The following is a 21,796-nucleotide window of genomic DNA, read 5'->3' as shown; positions in this document are numbered from 1 at the left end:
TGTTTTTAATTAAAGTATGTAAATTGATTTTTAGACATAATGCTATTGAACACTTTAAATAGAGTGCTGTACAGTATAAACGTAACTTTTATACGTACGGGAAACCAAAATATTTGTGACTCACTTAATTGTGATATTTGCTTTACTGGAGTGGCCTGGAACCAAACTCACAATATCCCAGAGGTATGCCTGTAGGTCTCACAGTCAGTTAGTGGCAGAGACAGAACTAAATTCTAGTCATTTGATTCTGGTCCTGTGAATTTACCACTGATCCATCTTTAGGGCTAGGAAAATGACTAAACTTGCATAACCTTCAGATAGTGTATTAGTATCGTCATTTTCATTTTTCAATGATGAATTATTATTATTATTATTATCATATTTTATCTAACCAGTAGTGGCAAATATGAGGTGCAATGGACATGTTTTAGTGTCGCTCTCATTAACTTGATAAACATATAGCATCAAGCAATTCATTTCTCTCTTTGGTGTTGCTGTCTTAGGTGTCTCATGTGTAAAATGAAGGGAGAGAATTATACAATCTCTAAGGTTCTCCATCATTCTGATATGCCATGATTCCTTTTTTCCCCAAACTAGCTTTGAATTCAAACTATAGGATCACGTTGCAGTTTAGTTACTGAATAAGAAAGAGTTCTATTTAGGTTGCAGATTAAATCTGCTTCCCCACACAATAATTTAGTGCACATTAGGAGAAAAAAAATCAGTAATAAAGAATAAAACCATAGAACAATATATTGAAAATAATTTGGGGGTGATATTTAGCATTGATTTTTATTCATGTATTTATTTATTTTAGACAGGGTCTTGCTCTGTTGCCCAGGCTGGAGTGCAGTAGCGTGATCTCAGCTCACTGCAACCTCCGCTTCCCGGGCTCAAGTAATCTGCCAACCTCAGCCTCCCCAGTAAATGGGACTACAGGTGTGCCACCATGCCTAGCTAATTTTTGTGTTTTTGTAGAGGCAGGATTTCACCATATTGTCCAGACTGGTCACAAACTAGCATTGCTTTTTGACTTAAAAGTTTTCAACTTTTTGATGAAGAATGATGCTAAGATATCAACAGTCAGCAGGAGGAAATGGAAATGCATTCTCATGGAAGCTAGTATTTCAGTAAGAAAGAAAGCACAGTGTATTGGCCTTATATTCAGGATTTTTTTTTAAGAATTGTTTAATTTTTCATTTTTATGGGTACATCATAGGTATATATATTTATGGGGTGCATGAGATGTTTTGATACAAGCATGCAATATGAAATAATCACATCATGGAGAATGTGGTATCCATCCCCTCAAACATTTATCCTTTGTGTTAAAAACAATCCAATTAGTTATTTTAAAATGTACAATTAAATTATTACTATTGATGTCACCCTTTGTGCTATCAAATACCAGGTTTCATTCTTTTTATTATTTTATACACATTAACCATCCCCACTTTCCCTCAGCCACTCCACTATCCTTCCCAACCTCTAGTAACAATGCTTCTGCTCTCTGTCTCCATGAGTTCAATTGTTTTAATTTTTAGCTCCCACAAATAAATGACAACATGCAATTTTTGTCTCTTTGTGCCTGGCTTATCTCACTTAGCGTAATGATCTCCAGTTTCATCCATGTTTTGCAAATGACAGGATCTCATTATTTTTATGACTGAATAGTACTTCATTGTGTACATGTATCACATTTTCTTTATCCAATCATCTATTATGGATATTTAGGTTGCTTCCAAATCTTACCTATTGTGAACAGTCCTGTGACAAACATGGGTGTGCAGATATCTCTTTGATATACTGATTTCCTTTCTTTGGGGTATATACCCAGCAGTGGGATTGCTGGATCATATGGTAGCTCTATTTTTGATATTTTGAGGAACTACCAAACTCTTCTCCATAGTGGTTGTACTAATTTACATTCCCACCAACAGTGTACGAGGGTTCCCTTTCCTCTACATTCTCGTCAGCATTTGTTATTTCCTGTCTTTTGGATGTAAGCCATTTTATCTGGGGTGAGATGATATGTTATTGTAGTTGTGATTTGCATTGCTCTGATGATCAGTGCTATTAAGCACCTTTTCATATGCCTGTTTGTCATTTGTATGTCTTCTTCTGAGAAATGTCTATTCAAATATTCTGCCCATTTTTAATTGGATTATTATACTTTTTCCTACAGAGTTGTTTGAGCTCTTTATCTATTCTGGTTATTAATTCTTTGTCAGATGGATAGTTTGCAAATATTTTCTCCCATTCTGTGGGTTGTCCCTTCACTTCGTTGATTGCTTCCTTTGCTGTGAAGAAGCCTTTTGTAATGTGATGTGATCCCATTTGTCCATTTTTGCTTTGGTTGCCTGTGCTTGTAGGGTATTGCTCAAGAAATTTTTGCCCAGACTGATGTCCTGGAGATGTTCCCCAAAGTTTTCTTGTAGTACTCTTATAGTGTGAAGTCTTAGATTTCAGTCTTTTAATCCATTTTGATATGATTTTTGTATATTGCAAGAGATAGGGGTCTAGTTTCATTCTTCTGCATATGGATATCCAGTTTTCCCAGCACCGTTTATTGAAGAGACTGTCTTTTCTTCCAGTGTATGTTCTTGATATTCAGCAATTTTGGATCAATATTTTAGCTGTCTCATCACCTCTCAGGGTGATTAAAAATTATGTTCAAGGCTTTAGTATTCTCACCTACAGATCCATCTGGAATAGGTAATCTCTGAAGCCCTATATATTTTCCCTATGATTCTATGAGGATTCTCCTTTCTGCCCCATCTAGTAATTCAAGAAATTTTTTTCATTCAGTTTATGAATCTACTTCCAAGAAACTGAATTAGGCTACCCAGGGTCAAGATCTTCCACCGTGAGAGTTAAGGGATAATGAGAAAGGGGTTTGCACGAAATTAGTTGAGCTGCCACAACCCTTCCCCCTACAGCCCGTGTCAGATGGATCTAGACCATTGGTGGACTGAGCCAAGGGTGGACTGTCACCTGACAGTGTACCTATATTTATCTTCTCAGCATACTGATGTCAGTTTGTTAGCTCTGCACTACAGTTCCCTTCTTTCTTCCCCCTTGCCAATGAGGCATCTGTATCACTTCTTGTGATCTGTCCACTAAACCAGCCAGTCTTGTCTACTGTTGACTAGGTTCCAGTTCCTCTCTGGCCAAAGCTTTCCTTATGGCTTTTGTCTGATGAGGGTGCCAATTGCTTGTTGTTTATATTTATACTTGAATAATGCATTCGAGTGCATAAACCACTAGTCTGAGAAAGAGAAAACACACTTTGAATACTTCTAGATGGGAAGCAGTAAGCCTGGTAATTTTAATATACTGATTTTTTTATTTTAATGCAACGTATCTGTAAGTTATTTTAATTTTAAAGATCCTAAAGCTATTACTAGAGGTGTTATATAGCTTGCCTAAGGTCATACAACGAATAAATTCAAATGCATGTTTCCAGACTCTTTAAGCCTACTTATTTTTTCCCATGTGTATCTATTATACAATTTGACTATCTCAGCAACTCCATAAGTTAAGTAGGGGAAGGATTACTTGCTTTGTTTTACTTTATTTTGCTTTCTGCTCCATCATAATACCTAGAACAGTAATAGACACGTAGTTAACAAAAATGCATTGGATGATTAAGTGAATTAAATTAGGTTTATAAATTAAGTTCAAACTCACTTGGTTATCAGCTACAGTGTGGCAGTTTAGAGTGAGAACTATTCAAATCAGATGTTTATACACTTCTGTAGCTCTTTCTCAGGATCTTTTCAGAACAGAAGCCTTGTTCACTGTTAGGGATAAATATTATAGGGAAGACATATTGGTGTTTATACTATTCTGTAGCTTTTTCTGAGTATCTTTTCAGAACGGAAGCCTTGTTCACTGCTAGGGATAAATATTAGTGGGAAGACATACTGACTGTCTCTTAAGACTCCTTCTTAACTAGAATCTTGACTTTTATAGCCCTGATTAACTGGATGCTAGGAATAGTTATTATATACGTATTAATGTCAACTTCCTGGGTTCAAGTTAAGAATGAGGAAAAACTGAGACTTAAAGACATACAAGTGCTGTAAGTAGCTTAATGGTATCCCCAATCACAAATGCACCTGGTACTAGGACCCAGGATTTCTAGCTCCTGGTCCATTGGTTGATTCCACACCATGCTTCTTGACCCTTGGAAAAAGCCATATCTTTTACCATATTCCTATTTCCTCTGAACTACCCAGGGCCTTTATTTCTAGTCCTGTCAAACCACACCAAGCTCTTCCTCAAAAACTGAAAATATCAGTCACAGTGCCTGAGCCTGATTAGGTGGTTAGTAAAGTGCATAGTCTTCAGAAAGACTTACAGAAGTAATCCAAATTGGAGTATCAGGAGGTACCTAAAGGACACTGGAAAATTAGAAAAGTTAGATTATAGCCTTATGCCTGCCTCTCACTGGCAATATGACTTTGGGGAAATTTGGTTTCCTGTCTGCGCTTGTTTTCCTATGTATAAAATGAGAGCGATTAAGGCATCTCGTAATAGTCTTAAAGTCTGGTAGCTTTAACAGTTGATGGACTGCTACTGCTTGGTTTCCCTATCCCCATAGGATGAGGGTAGAAGTAGACTATATACAATTTAAGGATCTGTCTAACCCTGTTTTTCTGTGAACTTAAATTTCTCTGGGCTAGAAGTGAGGTAAGTTCTCAGTAACATTTCCCTTCTTTATTTTGATGCCTGTTTAATCATGCAGCACAATTTGATGAACTAACTGTATGCTGGGAAATGTTCTCAGTGACATTCTGTCCAGAATTTCTACTTGTGTCTCTTTACTGCTGGGTTAGGGCCAGGATATATGGCTGGCAAAGCTCATACCAATGCTAGAGTAAGAGTTCAAGTATTAACCACACTGTCTGCCTCCTACACAAGCAATCATTGTGACAAATATGTAGTGATTGCTATTTTGGATAAGATATAGGTCTATGTAATTGGCCCAGTCTATTAATTGAAATCTTCTTGAATTACAATATCTAGTCATGTATTTTTTTTTCCTATTAAGAACTATTAGTTTTTTTTCTTTTCCTTGCATTGCCTCAGGCTGTCTCCTAAGCATGCCCCAGATATTCCTGATGACAGCACTGACAACATCACTATCTTCACCAGAATCTTGGATCGTCTTCTAGACGGCTATGACAACCGGCTGCGACCTGGGCTTGGAGGTCAGTCCTTTTAAGATCTTTGAAGTCCTTTTCAGATCTTCTTCTCGGCCATTGTTATCTAAAAAGAGTTGTAAGTGCCTTCAGTAGTCTATTGGCCAATGAGGTTAGTGTAAAGCTGAATTTCTTCCCTATGAGCACTGAAAATTAGTCATAATCCTTCATTTCAGTAGGTGATTATCTGGTCTGGCTTCAGAAGATTCTAGGTTTTTGCTAGGTGCATATGGAGTAATACACAGATGTTCCATGACTCACAATGGTTTGACGTATGATTTCTGCCTTTATGATGGGTTTATGGGACATAGTCCAATGGATTTAGACTTACTACATTCCCAATTTATGATGGGTTTATTGGGTTGTGGTCTTATAAGTTGAGGAGCATCTCTACCTCAAGGTTAGACAATGCCCATTTCTAGTAACAGAATACCAATACTTGCCTGGATGACTGGTGTGGTCCAGGAAAAGCTGAGAAACATGCCTTTGTTTTCAAAACCCTGAGAATATATCAGCCTGACACTCCAAAAAGGAATAATCTACTGGCTATGTGAGATCTTAGTTGGCCATCAGTTTAGTATAATCAGCAATATGATCACAAGAAGGTAAATGTATTATATCACGGGCTATTATAAATTCACAAAATGTAATCTAATGCTATTTTATAATTTGTAGTCTATATTCAAATTTTTCCAATTATCCCCAAAATGTACTTTATAGAAATTTTCGTTGATTTAGGATTCAATCCAAGATTATTATGCATTACATTTATTGTTGTGTCTGTTTAGCCTACACTCAGCATTTCTTTGTCTTCCATGACATTGATTAGATCTTCCATATTCATTTTCAAAGTAACACCATAGGAGTTAATTACGTCTTTATCAGCACATTACTCAAGAAGGGACTTGAAATCTGTTTGCTCCATTACTGGTAATGTTAATTTAGATGTTTACCAGGTTGCTGCTCTCTAAAATTACTATTTTAAAAGTTTATAATTAATACGTAATTTGTGGAGAGATGTTCTGACACTATTTTATGCCTTTTCCAGCTTACACCCAATAGTCTTAGCAGCTATAGATTATCCTTGTGAGACTAATAACAATTATGGTGGCAAAATGGTGATTTTCTAAAGCTATTATTATTCTACACTTATTAAATGACATTCTATTGTAAGAAAAAATCTTTCTTTCTCTTTAATTAATTAGCTAATGTCAGTATGAATGGATTCTTGCTTTATTCGATGGATTACAGTCCATTAATATCATTCATTTCAATAGACTATTTTGATTAAAATTTTTGCTAATAATTTCCCATATTCCCTAGTGGAAGCCTATTCCATTTGGCTTCTGTTTCCTTTTGATATGCTCTCATTTTTTGAGTACTTTCTTATTATATGGCATGACAGTATATTCCAGACTTATTTTGTACTTTCCATAATCCAGCCTTGGAATTAGTCATTTTTCCAAGAATAAGGGGTACCTTTTGTGAGAAATTACATTTAGAATCAAATTTCTGGCTGCTAGGTGTCCTCATTACTGCTAGGATCTCATTGCTTCCAGGATTTTTCAGTAGATAGAACTGGGAAAATAGCAAATGCACACACACTCACACATATACACACACAGATGTATTGTATATATGTGTATGTATGTGTGTGTGCATGTATGGCAATGAGTTTACACTGGTACTACTAATTGCAGTCCAACAAGTACTTTTAATTGATACATGTACCCATTTGTTTAATCCTACAATATACAAAAATATTTTGAAATTACTACACCCATAGTACTACAATAAACACATTAAGTAAAGTTAAATATATATTTGCAGTTTTTTCATTGTGTTTTGATTTTGGACTAAGGCTATATAACACCTGCTTTTATATAAATAATGGATTAGAGTAGAGCGGTATTGAAGGAAGAGAGACCAGTCACAAATTAATTGCAAATTTCTAGGATGAAAATAATGACTGTGGGAATGGAGAGAATTTGGTGACTGCTTAGATTATGGGGTTAGAAAAAGAGGAGGAGAAAGGGATAACTTCTAGATTCCTGGCTTGTATGATTGGGTGGTGCTATTTTCTAAAATAGGGAAGACTGGAGGGAGAATGGTGCAATTGCATTTTGTTTCTTTTGGATTTGGGGTTGGAACAATTAATATGGAAAGAAGAGAAAGAAAATAAGGACCAGATTTACTCTCTCATCTTAAACAACCACAAAGAAATGAACAAATATATAGTGTTTTATAGAAATCAAACAAAGGCAGCACAGGATATTGATTCCTGAAAGAAAGAAATCAAACAAGGTGAGCTCTGTGATTGCTGATCCTTAACTGCCTGGAGCAAATTTTTAGGCTACAGTGCAGGGAGGGGAACCCAAATAGTGTCTGGTGGACTGTTTCAGTTGAGAACTTGAGAAATTAGGGAGGCCAAGGTTATTAATTCATAAGGCAGAGGAGAAGATAGAGCTGCATGGAGACTAAAAAGTTGTGTAGAGAAAGACAGAGAGAGAGAGAGAGAGAGAGAGAGAAAGGCAGAAATCTGTAGAGGGTGGTTCCACAAGTTTTCAGGTACTCCTTACCTCACAACTTAAGGATGAGGAAAAGACCACTGGAAACAGTGGGTAAAACATCAGGGTTTGGAATAACTTGTGTTTTCACCAACCAGAGTTTCCATCACTCTACTTGGTGGAAACACTTTTAACACCTGGTACATGGGGTAGGGTGCTCAGAAGAATATGGCCTCAGTGGCATGGCAAAATTATCCCAAGACTAAAGGCTGCTCTAGTCCCACATGACAAAGGTTAAAATCAAGCTTCAAAGAATTTAACTATTTCTAAGTAACACATTATCTCAGAACAAAAATCAAAAACATTCATAGCAGTAAAAAAATCTGATATCTAACAAAGTGGAATTCACAATGATTCCAGTCAAAAGTTTCCAGTCAAAAAATTTGAGAAAATTTTCTAGAAAAAAATTTCCAGTCAAAAATTACCAAGCATGCAAAGAAACAAGAAACTACAACCCAAAAAGGGCAGAAACGCTAATGAGCCTGAGGATATAGCAATAATAATTAGCAAAACATGACATGGAGTGAAAAAAGACTGAAAAATGAAATGGAAATCAGTGCACTGTGGTACAACTTCATGTAGTCTAATGTAACTGTAATGGGATTACCTGAAGGGGGCAGAAAATATACTTGAAGAAAAACTGGTCAAAAAATTCTGACTTTTTGGGCAAATGACATTAATAGACATTTCTCAAAAGAATATATATAAATGTTAAGAAACATGAAAAACTGCTCAACATCACTAATCATCAGGGAAATGCAAATTAAAACCACAGTGAGATACTACGTTCCTCCTGCAAGAATGGCCATTATTAAAAAGTCAATAGGCCGGCCGCGGTGGCTCACGCCTATAATCCCAAAACTTTGAGAGCCTGAGGTGGGCGGATCCCGAGGTCAGGAGTTCGAGACCAGCCTGGCTAATATGATGAAGCCCCGTCTCTACTAAAAATACAAAAATTAGCCAGGCGTGGTGAGGTGCGCCTGTAGTCCCAGCTACTTGGGAAGCTGAGGCAGGATAATTGCTTGAACCAGGGAGACAGAGGTTGCAGTGACCCGAGATCATGCCACTACATTCCAGCCTGGGCAATAGAGTGAGACTCCATCTAAAATAAAATAAATAAAATAAAATAAATAAAATAAAATAAAGTAAAGTAAAGTAAAGTCAGGCTGGGCATGGTGGCTCATGCCTGTAATCCCAGCACTTTTGGAGGCCGAGGCAGGTAGATCACAAGGTCAAGAGATCGAGACCATCCTGGCCAACATTGTGAAACCCCATCTCTACTAAAAATACAAAAAAATTAGCTGGGGGTAGTGGTGTGTGCCTGTAGTCCCAGCTAGTTGGGAAGCTGAGGCAGGAGAATGGCTTGAATCCGGGAGGCAGAGATGGCAGTGAGCCAAGATCACGCCACTGCACTCCAGCCTGGCAACAGAGCAAGACTCAAAAAAAAAAAAAAAGTCAGTAGATGTTGTTATGGATATGGTGAAAGGGAAATGTTTATAAACTGCTAGTGGGCATGTAAATTAGTACAACCTCTATGGAAAACAGTATGGAGATTCCTTAAAGAACTAAAAGTAGAGCTACCATTTGATCCAGTAATCCCACTACTTGGTATCTATTAAAAGGAAAAGAAGTCATTATATAAAAAAGACACATGCACACATATGTTTATTGCAGCCCAGTTCACAATTGCAAAGCTATGGAACCAACCTAAGTGCCCATCAACCAATGAGTGGAAAAAGAAAATGTGATACATACACATTGTGGAATACTACTTGGCCATAAAAAGGAGTGGAATAATGTCCTTGCAGTAACTTGGGTGGACGGAGCTGGAGGCCATTATTTGAAGTGAAATAACTAAGAAATGGAAAACCAAATACTATATGTTCTCACTTATAAGTGGGAACTAAGCTATGATTACACAAAGGCAGACAGAGTGATAAAATGGACTTTGGAGACTCAGAAGTGGGAGATTGAGAGGGAGATATGGGATAAAAAAATACATAAATAAAATCTCAGAATTCACCACTATATAATTCATCCATGTAACCAAAAACACTTGTACCCCAAAGGGTATTGAAATAAAAAAATTAAACAATTCTAACTTCGATTGCAATTGCAATCTCCCCAACCAAGAAAGTCAACAACTCCAAGGACAAGAAGCATGAAGAAAATTACACCAAGAGAAAGGAGAAAATTGCTTAGTAGGGACATGGATGAAACTGGAAACCATCATTCTCAGTAAACTATCGCGAGGACAAAAAACCAAACACTGCATGTTCTCACTCATAGGTGGGAATTGAACAATGAGAACACATGGACACAGGAAGGGGAACATCATACTCCGGGGACTGTTGTGGGGTGGGGGAGGGGGGAGGGACAGCATTAGGAGATATACCTAATGCTAAATGACGAGTTAATGGGTGCAGCAAACCAACATGGCACATGTATACATGTGTAACAAACCTGCACATTGTGCACATGTACCCTAAAACTTAAAGTATAATAATAATAAAAAAGAACCAATGATAAAAAGAAAATCTGAAAAGCAAATAGAGTAAAAGAAGACATTATGCACAGATGAAAAACTTTAGAAGGATACTAGACTTTTTGTCAGAAGGTAATGGAGAAACAGCTTTAAAGTACTGAGCGAAAAACAAAAGCCAGCCTAGGAGTCTTTAACCAGAGAAAATAAATTTCCCCCCAAAAGGCAAAATAAACACTTTTTTCAAACACATAAACACTTAAAAAGATTCGTCAGCAGCAGATCTGTACTGGAAGAAATGTGTCAGCACAAGGAAAATAATGCCAGATAGAAATCTGGATCTATACAAAGAAGGGAAGGGCAGTGGAAATGGAAACTGGGGGTAAATGTAAAATAGTTCCTCATTTAAAAATTCTCACTAAATGATAAGTAAATACTTAAAGCAGAAATAATAACCATGTATTGTGTAGCTTGTAATATATGTATAAGGAAAATGTATGTCAATGAAAGCACAAAGAAGTGGAAATATGCCATTGAACAGTTTTATATTACACAGAAGGTGAGATAATATTACCTGTAGGTAAACTGTGATAAGGATGTGCACTATAGAACTTGAAAATGATAGCTAATAAAGCAACGAAGGATATAAAAATGTAATAAGAAAAATATTCAATCCGTAGGAAGGCAGAAAAAGAGGAAAAGCTAACAAAGAATAGAAGAAACAAACAGAAAACAAATAGCAAGGTTGTAGATTTAAACTTAACTACACAGATAATCTCATTAAATATAAATCATCTAAACACCCATATTTAAAGGCAGAGGTGGTCAGATTGGATTTAAAAAGAGCAAATTTCTCCCTGAGAGAAATGCACTTTAAATATAAAACCACAAGTGGGTTAAAGATAAAATGATAGGAAAAGATGCATCATACTAACACGAATTAAAAGAAGGTTGGAGTAGTTATTTTAATATCAGAAAAAGTACACATGAGAGCAAAGAATATTACTAGGAGTACAGACTGAGAAGTGAAACGAGAAAGAGATGGTCTATAATATAGTTAGAGATTTCAACAATGCCCAAATTAGATAATGGAACAAGTAGACAGAAAATAAGTAAAGGAAGCAGAAACTTGACCCACGCTAACAACCAACTTGACCTAACTGGCATTTATAGAACACTCCAATCAACAACAGCAAAGTACACATTCTCTTCAAGAGTACTGGAACATTTATGAAAATAGACCGTATTGTGCATCATAACATTTAAAAAAAATTACAGCATAGGCTGGGGGCAGTGGCTCACGTATCCCAGCACTTCGGGAGGCCAAGGTGGGCAGATCATCTGAGGTCAGGAGTTTGAGACCAGCCTGGCCAACATGGTGAAACCCCGTCTCTACTAAAAATACAAAAATTAGCCGGGTGTGGTGGTGCATCCCAGCTACTTGGGAGGCTCAGGCAGGAGAATTACTTGAACCTGGGAGGTGGAGTTTGCAGTGAGCCGAGATCACACCACTGCGCTCCAGCCGGGGTGACAGAGCAAGACTCCGTCTTTAAAAAAAAAAAAAAAAAAATTACGACATAATAGGGTGTTCTTTCCCGACTTGTGCTATTGGGTATGTATCTAAAATAAATCAATATATCCAAGATATCCACAGATATCTGTACTCTCATGCTTATTACAGTGCTATTTACAAGAGCCAGAATATGGAATAGACCTAAGTGCCCATTAACAGATGAATGGATAAAGAAAATGTGGTATATGTACATCATGGAATATTATTCAGCCATGGAAAATTACAAAATCTTTTTTTTCTGTTTTTATTTGTTTGTTTTTTTTATTTTTTTTTTAAGGCAGGGTCTTGCTCTGTTGCCCAAGCTGGAGTGCAGTAGCATGATCATGGCTCCCTGCAGCCTTGATCTCCTGGGTTCAAGGGATCTTCCTTCCTTAGCCTCCTGAATAGCTGGGACTACAGGGTAATTTATTTTTTATATTTATTTTTCGTAGAGACAGGGTCTCACTATGTTGCCCAGGCTGGTCTTGAACTCCTGGGCTCAAACAATCCTCCCACCTTAGCCTCCCAAAGTGCTGGGATTACAGTTGTGAGTCACCATGCCCAACCAAAATAATGAATTCCTGTCATTTGCAGCAACATGGGTGGGACTGGAGGTGTTTGTTAAGTTAAACAAGCCAAGCACGGAAAGACAAATGTCACATGTTCTCACTCATGTGTGGACCTTAAAATAGTGGATCCCAGGGAGCTAGAGAGTAAATTGGTGGTTACTAGAGGCTAAGAAGGGTAGGAGGAAGGGAGAGATGAAGAGAAGATTAGGTATAAATATACAGTTAGATAGTAAAAATAAGACCTAGTGTTAGTACAATCAATAGGGTGACTTTAGTTTACAATAATGTATTTTTATTTCAAGATAGCTAGGAGTGAAAAATTTGAATAGTTCTAGCACAAAGAAAAGACGCATCTCTAAGGTGATGGATATCCTAAGTACACTGATTTAATCTTTACAAACTATATGACTATATTAAATTATCACATGTATCCCAAAGCCACGTACATCTGTTATGCACCAGGAAATTTTTTTTTAAATATTTTATCTTGATTCTGAGCATTATCTTTGGGGGAATCCACATGACCACTCTGCAACCATAACCTGCAGTTTCTCTCTCCTTGTATCTTTTTAATGGATGGATTAATCAAATCCGAATCCATCTAGAAGGGGAATTAGAAGATACCTATGACTCTTGACTTGTCTCTTGTAGCCAACAGATTTCCTCTTGAAGCTGTTTAAAATAGAACTGGGGGACCACTTGAGATCCCTTTGAGACATGTTATTCTGTGACTCCTAAAATCATTTTCTGCATAATATTTAAAACTCTTCCTGAAACCAGCTTCTGGAAATTATAATGCAGAGTCTTCTGAAGACTCCAAATTACAAAACTGGGGTCTTTCTAGGAGGCCAGCAAAGTGCTCTTCTCTTTATTAATTAGCTGTTCCTGAAAGGTTCAGTTCTACTCATCTTGTTTTCTGGTCTCACTGAATTTTGTATGAACTAAGAAATTTCACCAAACTTACATGAAGGTAGCAAGTATTTCTAGATGTGTATGTTGTCTTAGGAAAACGTTGCTCATTGACAAATTATACATTTAAACTTACGGGATGGGTGGGATGATTGTCAAGCAAGGGATGGAAACCCATGGTTGGTAATGAAGATGTTTGTCTGGCTGCCAAAAGGATTTTATTTTTGTTACATTAGAACAAGAAACAGGTTTAAACTGTACATGATCCAAGCTACATATTCATTCGGAGTGATATGGAGAAGTGGAGCCATTGTGAGCTGAAGCAGGAACAGTTTCTTAGCATTAACTTGGTCATTGGCTATGTTAAAATCACTCTCCTTGGAGCCATTATTATAACTAAGTTTTGACTATAAGTGTCATTGGCAGGAGCAAAAAATTAAAGGGGGGAGATATTGAATATAAAGAACAAAGGCCTGTGGTGGGGTGGGATACAAAAAATCCTTAACATAGGTCTCAGTAACTGCCCTTTTGGGGGCCAACAGTTGTTCCTTTCCTTGGACCTCAGTGCTAAATAAATTAAGAAAATATACTTCAAAAAACTTTGAAATTGGCAGGATGCTGGCTTACCCCTGTAATCCCAACACTTTGGGAGGTTAAGGCAGGAGGATCACTTGAGGCTAGGAGTTTAAGACCAACCTGGGCAGTATAGTGAGACCCTGTCTCTACAAAACAATAAAAAAATTAGCTGGGCATGGTAGCATGCAACCGTGGTCCCAGCTACTCGAGAGGCTGAGGTAGCAGGATCTCTTGAGCTCAAGAATTAGAGGCAGTGAGCCATAACTGTGCCACTGTACTTCAGCCTGGGTAAACAGAAAGAGACTCAGTCTCTGGAAAAAAAAAAAAAATCTTTGAAGTTTCAGGTGGTGGGTATATTAAAAGCCCAGACATCACCACTATGCAATATATCCAGGTAACACAACTGCACTTGTACAGTTAAATCTATAAAAATAAAATTTAAAAAATTCTTTGAAGGTTTTAGTAGTTCCAGAGGTGAAAGATTTGTTTGGAATTTGTTCTGACTGCAGAAGGGCTCCTTCTAGCTTTCTTTTTCACAGTTTCTCTCCAGCAAACTTGCTGGTCTACAGTTGAGCCTCTATGTCCAATGTATCTTTCAGTTTTCTCCTAATTGCCTTTCACTACAGTCTCCATTGTTTTTGAGAGCACCCCTAGGCTTGAACTTCTCCATACTTTGTTGCAAATGAAGTCAGTTCCTTTGGGGAACGATCTGATGCTCTCTCCTCTATGGTCTGCTTCTCTCTTGGGCAAAATCTCTAAGCTATGGTTCTGGTTCTTGGGGTGAGAACAAGGCACACTTTTCTCTGAGGAACGACCCTACGTTAGTTGCTGAGTGCTTGGTAGAGGGGTGATGGCAGTGGCCCTAGGTCTCCTCAGCTTGCATTTTTGAGCATGGACCACTGCTCCATTAGCCAGATCAAGAGAACTTGAGGCCACAGTACTCTCAGCAGTGCTATTCCCAAGTTAGAGTCTCCATGCCATAAGTGAGGGCTGGGAGCAAGAAAGGAAGAAACTCTCAGCCAAAGTTGCTTAGAATTTAGCTCAGCAACAGGTAGCTTATTCCTGGATGAGAAATGCTGACGTCGTGCCTTACCCAGGGAGATAGCTCTTCAACTGGGAGATGGGGAAAGAGACAGCCCTGTGTTCTTGGTTGCACACATCTAGAATAGAGTTTCTGTTTCACTGAGCTGGGGGGTGGGTGGGAATGGTTCTCGGTTTAAATATTCTAACCTCTTGCTTTCTTACTCAGTTTTAGTAGATTTTTTTGAATACATTTTTTCTTGAATACATTTTTTTAAATTTTATGTATGCCCATAGGAGCATTTTCAGAAACTTTATTTTGTTGTTTCAAAAATAAATTTTAGACCAGGCATAGTGGCTCACACCTATAATCCCAGCACTTAGGGAGGCAAAGGCGTGAAGATAGCTTGAGCCCAGGAATTCGAGAACAGGCCGGGCAACATAGCCCGACCCCATTCTTCACAGAAAGGAAAAATAATAATAATAAATTTCCATTTCACTGAGGAGCAGGTCTGCAGAGTTCTTCATGTTTTCATATCAGAAGTGAAACTTCTTCTCTTTTTTTGTGGATTCATCAGATAATATGCTTAAATGATTATGTCCTATAGGAAGAAAGACCATTTTAATTCTTCCTGTGCAATATGGATGCTCTTTTTTCTTTCTTTATTGCACGGAGTAGACTTCACATATAATGTTGAATAGACATGGTGAAAGCAGACACCATTGTCTTGTTCCTGATCTTAGGGAGAAAGGGTTCAGTCTTTCAACATTAAATATGATGATAGGTGTAGGTTTTTCCTAGATGAAATTTATCAATTTTGGGAAGTTTTCTTCTACTCCTAGTTTGCTAAAAGTTTTTAACAGGAATGTCAGAATTTTTCAGTTGTTCTTTCTCTATTAGGCTAGTTATATAATTTTTCTTTTTAGTGTGTTGATATAGCAAATAACAATGATTGATATACATATGTTTAGGCCAAACTTCATTCTCATGATAAATGTCACTTCTATCTTAATTACTATATATTTATGATAGGTTTGATATCTGGTAATGTAAGTCATCCAGCCTTGTTATTTTCAAGATTATCTTGACTATTCATGGCCTTTCGAATTTCTAGATAAATTTTATAATCAACTTATCATTTTCTGAGAAAAAAATCTACTCAGGTTGGCTTCATATTGAATATATAAGTAAACTTGTGGAGTTTTAAAAAATCTTTATAATACTGAATGTTCTAATTCATAAATTAGTATATTCCTCTTAATTTTATTCTGTAATTTCTCTCAATAATGTTTTGGCCTTTTCACTTTCGAGGTCTTACATATTTTTGCTTGATCTATGCCTTGAGATATGATTTTTCATGCCATTTTAAGAATTTGTTCTTCAATATAGGAGGATTAGGGCAACAGAAAGATAAAATAACATTTGTTATAGCTATGTGGAGATACGATTGGTTTTACACCTTGCCCTTGTATCTAGAAGCCTTTTTGGCTTATTAATTAAGACTTATTAATTCCAACATTTGTCTACAATTTCTTTTAGGTTTTCTGCATACAAATTCATGTCATCTTCAATTAGAGTAGAACAGAAGAGGTAATAGCAACTATCCTTGTTTTTTGTTTCTTATTTCAGTGGAAAGCTTTTGATATTTCACCATTATAATGGAGTTTGTTGTAGGTTTACTTTGTAAATTTTTTTATATGATTAAGGAAGTTCTTTTCTCCGTGTTTCATAAGCACTGCAAGGCTACAGGATATTTTGTTCTCCTTTTCTGAGTGTTTTGGCCTGCCTCTTCAGCCTCTTGTGCAACCTCAGAATTCAGCAAATGTTCTGTGAGAAAAGCTGCCACGTATATAAAATTTTTCAATTTTATTATACCAGCCTCATGTATCCACTAAAAGCTTTGGTGCTTTCTACCAGGATCACACCCAGATCTTTGGCCTCTAAGCAATGCCAAGGATCGCAAAATTGCCCTGGGAAGAAAAACAATGGCCAATTCTCAGCTCACAGTTCTTATCCAAATGATTCTACTACATGTAGTCATCTACACAAGATTGGCTTGTGCAAAGGGAGTTGTGATGGGTGGATAATGTATGCCATTAGGAAGAAATTTTCAGTAAGTAGCATGATTAAAGTTACTGAATTTGAAGTCCCAAGCCTCCAAAGAGAATTTTTGACCATAAAATTTTAAAATGAGAAGCAAGATGATGCTTGTGGGTTAAAGCAAAAACACTCTAGGGCCTGGGTCCTGCTCATTATAAGGCAGCTTTTGTCTACACAGGCCTCTGCGTTGGCATGGATCTTTGCCCCTTCAAACAGGGTTTGCACCAGAGAATAGGGCTTTTACAGGCAGGCAGACCAAGAGGTCAATCCGGTCTCTGCCAGTTGTTCTAGCTGTCTAATCATGGAGCACTTTCTTGTTTTCCCCAAGTCTGTTTTCTCATCTGTAAAAAAAAAGGGTCGAGATACCTTGCCAAGTTGTTCTGAGGATTAAGAAAATAAATTATGTAAATAACCTATCAAATAGATGCTCAGTAAATGGGAGTTTGTTTTCTTCCCTTTCTTCCATCTAAGTACTGGGAAAGAAAGTGCTTGAGAAAAGTGCTTGCTGTAACTGAAATAATGAACACAAGGTGGACAGAAAGGGCACAACCTCTCCCAATTAGCAATCTTAGCATAGCTTTTTTTGAGAAATAGTTTTCATTCTCCACCAGAAAAAGGAACACAGGGAATGAATTAGTGGTTGTAGGCATTCTGTCTTCTATGAATTATGAAGAGAGAAGCCATATTAATAAGATAGCTAAAAAGTCACATTAGTAAGATATTTGACAGAACAATGTTTATAGTATTGGATAAGAAACAGCACACTGAATTGTTTTCAAATTGAAAAGCAGATGTGCTCTTGTGTTTAAGAAAGCCTCCTTTGACATTCAGGAGACAACTACAGCATTTTGATGGGCTGTTTTGATTTCTAGCTAAAAGGAAGTTAAACAGGAAGTGAATCATCAAGTTAATGGGCATAGTGGTGAATTAAAGAAGATGTGTGGTAGTGTAACACACCAACTCAAAACTTGGCTGATGGGGCACTTAACTCTACAGAGAAAACTTTAATGACTAAATGTAGATTTATTTAACATTAATTAGATATATATTAAAACCTAAAGATAAGTTTATTCTTGAGGGGATTCCAGATTATTATTGATCATAGTACATCAGGGGTTTGGTAGTCATTGGAATGATGGGAAGAGTCTTGGACTGAGAGAAGGAGACTTTAGTTACAGCTCTACCAGCATGACTTGTCAACTTTGGTTAAATCTCTTCCTGTCCCTTTACTTGTTGACCTGTAAATCAGTTTAGATTTCACCTCCTTCATTCTTCAGTTTGATGATTCTAAAATGGTAAATCTATGTTTCCCTGCTATACTTGGGCCCCTACTGTGCAATAGCTGGCTGGTATGAAATTAAGTGTGGTATTTGATATTTACTTTACCAAGGAGTGCACTCTGTGTGTCCCTGGGCAAACACTTTCATGGAATTTCAACTCATCACTGAATTACTTTACATCACAGAACACTTCCAGTTGAAGTGCCTGTAAAATCATAAGATGTCCATGAGCTGGTTAGTGAAGTACAGAATGTTAACTCGTGAAGAAACTTCCAAATTTTTTCTGAACCAGCCTCTTTGAGGACGATAATCCCTTTTGTAGCACTGCTGATACTTAGCTATCTAGCTTCTGCTTGATTACCTCTAATACGTGAGTTAGTGCTCCCACTTTAAACCTTCCTAAGAAGTTCTGTAGATGGTCCCTTTTAATTCATGGTGCCAGTTTTAATTATGGGAGAGTTGGCTTTTTTTTTTTTTTCCTTCCAAAGTCTGTTTTTATGTGATGAGCCTCTGGAAATTTGAGGGAAATTCTATCTTTAGTGTCTTCATGTGTCCTTCATGTTTTCTGGTTTCAGGGTGTTTCACAGTCCTGATCACTGTCTTCTTAGTCAACATTCCTCAAACTGTGTTCCACTGAATGTTAACATCCTGTGAGAAATCAACAAGTGATCCAGTGTTTTGAAAAATGAAATTGTTTTGTCAAATGTTTAGGTAGCTTAACAAAGTCAAATGGATTTTTTGACTACAAAGATTCCCTTTTATGTTAATATTAATTATAAATACATAGGAAACAGTTTTTTTATTGTACTTTAAGTTCTAGGGTACATGTGCACAATGTGCAGGTTTGTTACATATGTATCCATGTGCCATGTTGGTGTGCTGCACCCATTAACTCGTCATTTACATTAGGTATATCTCCTAATGCTATCCCTCCCCCCTCCCCCCACCCCCACGTCAGGTCCCAGTGTGTGATGTTCCCCATGCTGTGTTCAAGTGTTCTCATTGTTCAATACCCACCTCTGAGTGAGAACATGCGGTGTTTGGTTTTCTGTCCTTGCCATAGTTTGCTCAGAATGAGGGTTTCCAGCTGCATCCATGTCCCAACAAAGAACATGAACTCATCCTTTTTTATGGCTGCATACTATTCCATGGTGTATATGTGCCACATTTTCTTAATCCAGTCATCATTGATGGACATTTGGGTTGGTTCTAAGTCTTTGCTATTGTGAATAGTGCCACAATAAACATATGTATGCATGTGTCCTTATAGCAGCATGATTTATAATCCTTTGGGTATATACCCAGTAATGGGATGGCTGGGTCAAATGGTATTTCTAGTTCTAGATCCTTGAGGAATCGCCACACTGTCTTCCACAATAGTTGTACTAGTTTACAGTCCCACCAACAGTGTAAAAGTGTTCCTATTTCTGTACATCCTCTCCAGCACCTGTTGTTTCCTGGCTTTTTAATGATTGCCATTCTAACAGGTGTGAGATGGTATCTCATTGTGGTTTTGATTTGCATTTCTCTGATGGCCAGTGATGATGAGCATTTTTTCATGTGTCTGTTGGTTGCATTAATGTATTCTTTTGAGAAGTGTATGTCCATATCCTTTGCCCACTTTTTGATGAGGTTGTTTATTTTCTTGTAAATTTGTTCAAGTTCCTTGTAGATTCTGGATATTAGCCCTTTGTCAGATGGGTACATTGTAAAAATTTTCTCCCATTCTGTAGGTTGCCTGTTCACTCTGATGGTAGTTTCTTTAGCTGTGCAGAAGCTCTTCATTTTAATTAGATCCCATTTTTCAATTTTGGCTTTTGTTGCCATTGCTTTTGGTGTTTTAGTCATGAAGTCCTTGCCCATGCCTATGTCCTGAATGGTATTGCCTAGGTTTTCTTCTAGGGTTTTTATGGTTTTAGGTCTAACATTTAAGTCTTTAATCCATCCTGAACTAATTTTTGCATAAGGTGTAAGAAAGGGATCTAGTTTCAGGTTTCTACTTATGGCTTGCCAGTTTTCCCAGCACCATTTATTAAATAGGGAATCATTTCCCCATTTCTTGTTTTTGTCAGGTTTATCAAAGATCAGATGGTTGTAGATGTGTGGTATTATTTCTGAGGGCTTTGGTCTATATCTATGTTTTGGTACCAGTACCATGCTGTTTTGGTTACTGTAGCTTTGTAGTATAATTTGAAGTCAGGTAGCATGATGCCTCCAGCTTTGTTCGTTTGGCTTAGGATTGTCTTGGCAATGCAGGCTCTTTTTTGGCTCCATATGAACTTTAAAATCGTTTTTTCCAATTCTGTGAAGAAAGTCATTGGTAGCTTGATGGGGATGGCATTGAATCTATAAATTACCTTGGGCAGTATGGCCATTTTCATGATATTCATTCTTCCTATCCATGAGCATGGAATGTTCCTCCATTTGTTTGTGTCCTCTTTTATTTCGTTGAGCAGTGGTTTGCAGTTCTTCTTGAAGAGGTCTTTCACATCCCTTGTAAGTTGGATTCCTAGGTATTTTATTCTCTTTGTAGCAATTGTGAATGCGAGTTCACTCATGATGTGGCTCTCTGTTTGTCTGTTATTGGTGTATAGGAATGCTCGTGATTTTTGCACATTGATTTTGTATCCAGAGACTTTGCTGAAGTTGCTTATCAGCTTAAGGAGATTTTGGGCTGAGATGATGGGGTTTTCTAAATATACAATCATGTCATCTGCAAATGGGGACAATTTGACTTCCTCTTTTCCTAATTGAATACCCTTTATTTCTTTCTCCTGCCTGATTGCCCTGGCCAGAACTTCCAACAGTATGTTGAATAGGAGTGGTGAGAGAGGGCATCCCTGTCTTGTGCTAGTTTTCAAAGGGAATGCTTCCAGTTTTTGCCCATTCAGTATGATATTGGCTGTGGGTTTGTCATAAATAGCTCTTATTGAGATACGTTCCATCAATACCTAGTTTATTGAGAGTTTTTAGCATGAAGGGCTGTTGAATTTTGTCAAAGGCCTTTTCTGCATCTATTGAGATAATCATGTGGTTTTTGTCTTTGGTTCCATTTATATGCTGGATTACGTTTATTGATTTACGTATGTTGAACCAGCCTTGAATCCCTGGGATGAAGCTAACTTGATTGTGGTGGATAATCTTTTTGATGTGCTGCTGGATTCGGTTTGCCAGTAATTTATTGAGGATTTTTGCATCGATGTTGATCAGGGATATTGGTCTAAAATTCTCCTTTTTTGTTGTGTCTCTGCGAGGCTTTGGTATCAGGATGATGCTAGCCCCATAAAATGAGTTAGGAAGGATTCCCTCTTCTTCTATTGATTGGAATAGTTTCAGAAGGAATGGTACCAGCTCCTTATTGTACCTCTGCTAGAATTTGGCTGTGAATCCGTCTAGTCCTGGACTTTTTTTCATTGGTAGGCTATTAATTATTGCCTCAATTTCAGAGCCTGTTATTGGTGTATTCAGGGATTCAACTTTTTCCTGGTTTAGTCTTGGGAGGGTGTATGTGTCAAGGAATTTATCCATTTCTT

The 21,796-nt window shown here is 37.3% G+C and overlaps 1 protein-coding gene across 1 annotated transcript in view; it reads left to right on the top strand.

Annotated features, from left to right (window-relative positions):
* Positions 1-21,796, top strand: part of GABRA3 (gamma-aminobutyric acid type A receptor alpha3 subunit) — a 269,212-nt gene that overhangs the window by 99,790 nt on the left and 147,626 nt on the right. The window contains exon 3 of the mRNA XM_003271855.4: positions 5,095-5,216. Coding sequence (XP_003271903.1) covers positions 5,095-5,216 — 122 coding nt within the window. The remainder of the gene's footprint in view (positions 1-5,094; positions 5,217-21,796) is intronic.

The sequence above is a fragment of the Nomascus leucogenys genome, chromosome X, assembly GCF_006542625.1.
Source record: "Nomascus leucogenys isolate Asia chromosome X, Asia_NLE_v1, whole genome shotgun sequence".
NCBI classification, from domain to species: Eukaryota; Metazoa; Chordata; class Mammalia; order Primates; family Hylobatidae; genus Nomascus; species Nomascus leucogenys.
The sequence above is the reverse complement of the archived record's forward strand: the minus strand, read 5'-3'. Positions and strand labels throughout refer to the sequence as shown.